General features: G+C 35.5%; 1 protein-coding gene across 1 annotated transcript; it reads left to right on the top strand.

Annotated features, from left to right (window-relative positions):
* The first annotated feature begins 499 nt into the window (after window positions 1-499).
* On the top strand, window positions 500-2,762 carry LOC110680891. The gene is made up of 3 exons (XM_021856682.1): window positions 500-803; window positions 952-2,238; window positions 2,303-2,762. The coding sequence occupies exons 1-3, from the start codon at window positions 777-779 to the stop codon at window positions 2,522-2,524; spliced, it is 1,536 nt and encodes a 511-aa protein (XP_021712374.1). The 5' UTR covers window positions 500-776; the 3' UTR covers window positions 2,525-2,762.
* Window positions 2,763-4,836: the final 2,074 nt, after the last annotated feature.

The raw sequence follows: 4,836 nt of genomic DNA, 5'->3' as shown, positions 1-4,836 counted from the left end.
GATGAAATTGATCCATAATATGGTTTTCAGAAATCGACACAATTTTTAATTTTTATGCAATCCTATGTAAATATTACACTCAAAACAGTTTACTAACCGAAGTTTCAATTTGAAACGATTCAATACGTGCTTTTAAATTATAATTTTACGTTTTCCATGTCGTTTTATTGAATTTTATAGGTTGGACTCCACACTATTTGATCCATAACTGTGGGATCATGGTACATAAAGTAAGAAACAAACGGAAATCAATCGAGTCTCATAAAGGGTAGAAAAGTTAGCAATTTAAGAAAGCCATGCGTTAAAACCGAATTCAGACCGTTAGTGCCCCTCGTTTACCTGATGTTCACTGCTTTTCTGACAGAGCTTGAAAGTATATGTGAGTGTTTCGAACGTTGAATGAAAAGTTGTCACTCTCATGGACATGCGGTTAGGTACCGTCACCGTAACATCTACGCAGCACAGCGATAGGCGTTACCAAACACATCGTGGTACATGAGCGAACTAAATGTCTGTGTTGTTGATTACCTGTTGCACGGTCATCTTATCAACTTATCTGTTTTCCCCGGGATTTTGTCTACCAGAGCTGTTTATTTTTGTTTTTGAATACCGACGAAACTATCACTACTAATGCATCTTATCGCCCAATCGATCCAGAGACCATTCAGCATGTTTACTATCGGTACCCGTTGAGTCCGTTAGCACCACACGAGTTAGCGCGTAGTGACTTATTTGTGTTTTGACTGTGCTCACGTAAGGTGTTAGTGATCCACCAGATGGAGATCAATAGTTTCCCCAGTGAGGTATGGTATCCCTAGTAAAAGATTTGGTTTTATTGCGATTTTCTTGACCGTGTTCTGGTTTTAAATCAATTTTAAATCCACCATAAAACCTAAAATGTTACCTACAATTGTTCATAGCAAAAAATGTTCACTGATTGATTTGTTTTAGGTGCTTTGCTGCATATTCGACTTTCTCACATGGAATGATCGTAAGCGTGCCTCTCTGGTATGTCGTCGCTGGAATGGAATCATTAATTCGGACCGCTATCTACGTCATTCGAAATTGGTTCTGTATAACTATACGAAAGTGCAATTCTTCTCAGGAGTTGAGGTCGGTCTAATCAACACCCAACGGAACATTGAATTCCACTCAAGCCCCATGCTTGATACCGACGAACTCCTGTCGACAATTAACGAGGCCTTTCCAAGTGGTGAAGCAGTAGTCGAGTGCATTGATTTATTCCTGAGATCAGATCACGAGCAACTTTGTAACCTAGTGATAGTGAATCTACCAAAGCTAAAACATCTGAAACGTTTAAACATCTTGGCCAACGAAGGTTTCAGAACATTGAACAGAGAGTTGCAAATCGAAAGTGAGACACTGGAGAAATTGAAACTATCGTTTTACCAAAACACACCGTGCCATCTTCAAACTCCAAATCTTCGTTCACTGGACTTGGTGATCCGATATCCTAGTGACAGTAATCTGCTACACGCAGTTAGTCAGCAGCTTAAGGAGTTAACGGTTACCTTTCAATCCAAAGACTTGGTTGCACAGTTGTTCTTGTGTAGCTTCGGTAACCTGGAAAAGCTGAACATTTCTATTGAAAATGATAAATATCTACCATATACAGTTTCACGCACATTGGTGAGCAGTTGGCATGAAATAAAAGTGTTCATTGATTCAATACGAGGACTGAAAAAGCTGGAAGTAGTCGACAAATGCAATATGTTACGGCACAACTATCTAAATGTGTTTACGTACGCAGAAAACTTAGAGTATCTCTCTGTAAATTACATTATACTAGACTGGACAATTGTTGAATTTGTTTCCAAATTCAAAAATCTTCGTTACCTAAATCTACGAGGATGTTCAACTGCAGGAGAACCTATTCTTTTGGATTTACCTCACCTCGAAGAGCTCCAGATGCCTTATAAACATTACGCCACGTTACCATGTACAAATCTCCGCAATCTGACGACCCTTTCTTACAGTAGCTCGCAAAAGAACCACGCTCAATTCATACATCAAATCGCCAAAACTTTTACGAACCTACGAACCTTAAATCTATTGAATTTCGACTACGAATTATCATCAAATTCGTTCGAATTTCTAGATCATCTAACACTCCTTAAAACATTGACCATTCGTGATATGTCTGTATCGAATGAGCTATTCTTAAAATGCCCTGCACTCTCGACATTACAGAAGCTTGAACTTAGGACAATTGTGACGGTGAGTGCATAATAATAAGTAACATTAGCGGATATGTTATTAATGTTAATGGTCGATTTTCCAGGAAATCTCATTGCTCGACTGTTTTCCGGATAAGTTCAGACATCTGTACAAGTTGGACATTAACAACTGCTTCTTCTACATCTTCACGACCGATGAATCGAAAACATCGATTACGTTTGGGCGACTGAGGACGCTAATGCCCCGCTGTCGGATATCAACGATTGACTCGACCGTATTCACCAATGAGCAATATGACCAGAACCCAATCTACATTCCGGGTTGAAGAGCAAATATGTGTTTTAAATTAAAAGATTTTATATTCATATTTTATTTCTGTACGTTCTAAAGCTGCTGTAAGGATGTCCTGTTGTTCAGTTTAATGAATAGCTGATTTGATATGCTCGTGATAATATGTTTAAGTAAATTCTAGAATAGACGAAAAATCGTCTGACAGTGATAAGAAATAGCCTAACATTAAAAGTCACTCAAATAAATTACTTTGAATATAAAAACGTTCTTTACATTTTTTTTGCGCAAAATGATCTAATCCATTCGAAATCGAATCCCGCCTATCACAACGGTGTATCTTTAATAATCGATTTCTTTTCCGTTAATAATTTGATCCGTCCCATGTTTTTGGGTGTTATTTTTGTTTCAGTAGGACGTTTTCATCATAATTTTTCAATGTAATGGGCAATACATTTGCAACTATTCAAACTAAGTTATTATTAGGCCGATTTGAATGCAATTTTCACAGCACTTTATATATACAGTCAACTCTCCCTAACTCGATATTGAAGGGTCCATCGAGTTAAGGAGGTATCGAGTTACAGAACACAAAACCAGTACAACTGCGATCCAAGGGACCATCGAGGTAGCCATGAAACAAGCTTTTACTATGGTTCTCTATACGGAATATCGAGTAAGAGAGAGCGTTAACTGTAACTTGAATTTCAACATATATTTTTCAATGTTTTTTCTTGGACGAGTTCAAAAGCAAAGCTAAGTAAGTTTTTCACAAAGTCCAATAATTGACATAATTTGATAAAATGAAGGAATAGTTTCATGGTATTGTCAGCAAAGTTGTTGATTAAGAAGATATTTTTTTTTTTGCGTTTATTAGAGCGGTTTTAAACCAGAAGGGTTCATTCACCTCTATTAAGAAGATATGATAAAGTATGTTGAGAACACGTTTTTGTAGTTCTTCCAGATTTTGAGAAAAAAATATATAATTTTTCGTTGTAATTTTTATAACTTTTGGAAATCACTACAAAATAAATACCAAAATTCAAGTAATATCTGACCATTGTGTATGGAAAATCGAAATAAATTTCAAATGTTATATCCAATACTGTACGTCGTTATGATACTGAACGAGAGAATTAAATGTATTTACTTTCAATACACCAGTACACACTGGTCACGGAAATGAACCAGCCTCCGCCTAAATTTCCCCATAATAAAGAGTCAATACTAATAATAAAGATATTTTGAATATATTTTCCCCTGCCTTAGGCATAGTGATGGATAACATTTGAAAAGAACTTCGCTCAAACTTCCTGTAAACGCTTAAATAGTACTATATACGCATACTTCTTTAGACCATAAAACATAAATGAATCCTTTAGTTCAGCATGTGGTATTGAACCTTATTTTTAAGAACTTTAGATAGAAGTACTGGCTTGAAAATGTGTTGAATCAATTACAGTTATCTCTCCCTTACTCGATATTCTGTATCTCGATATTTCCCCTAACTCGATGAAATGCGCGGTCCCTTCAATCTAGCATGCTGATACCTCTGTAAGTCGATACCTCTCTAACTCGATGTTCCCTAACTCGATGCTATCTGTTTCAGTTTCCCAAGTGAGTTTACCTCTCTAAGTCGATATTTTCTTGAAAAGTTCCAAATGTCCTCCAAACGTTAATAAATTTCATGAATTTGATTATTATGATTAAATTGAAGGTAAAATTAAAGTTTACTGCCAATTTCTGGGTGCTAAAATTTTTAATTTTTGCTGATCGGTAAAAAAGTGTCACAAAGGTAAATGTGGTAAAATTGTATTGATTTTCACGTGAAAATAGCTATTCTGAACGTATTTTGTCAAAATAATAAGGAGTTTAAAATTTGAAAAATATGTGTTCTGTATCTCGATACCTCCCTAACTCGATGGTCCCTTCAATATCGAGTAAGGGAGAGTTAACTGTAGTATGATCAGTTCAATAGGTATTTTTTGATCTTAACATGGTTGTGAAAACATGATGCAAAAGATCAAATAGAGCCATTTTGTGATGGCAAACTTTTGAAATTTGAAAAAAGCATTCAAAAAAATAGAAGGAACGTATAATGCAGCTATAATTCACATATTCTAAGTCACGATTGAACAACTTACCAGGAAAACTTTAAGAAAGTTAACCCTCTAATACCCAAATTTTTATTTTCGATCTAAATATCATTTTTCGTTATCTAAAATCGTTCTAAAACGTTTTGGGCCATGATTTATTTTTATTCGCAAATTTGTGAATTTTGGTTTTTGATTTTTATATTTTTTATGTTTGAACATCCCTATCCTTTTCCATTTTTTCTTGAAGCCTCTT

Source organism: Aedes aegypti, unplaced genomic scaffold (assembly GCF_002204515.2).
Source record: "Aedes aegypti strain LVP_AGWG unplaced genomic scaffold, AaegL5.0 Primary Assembly AGWG_AaegL5_hic_scaff_1970_PBJ_arrow, whole genome shotgun sequence".
Lineage (NCBI taxonomy): Eukaryota > Metazoa > Arthropoda > Insecta > Diptera > Culicidae > Aedes > Aedes aegypti.
The sequence above is the reverse complement of the archived record's forward strand: the minus strand, read 5'-3'. Positions and strand labels throughout refer to the sequence as shown.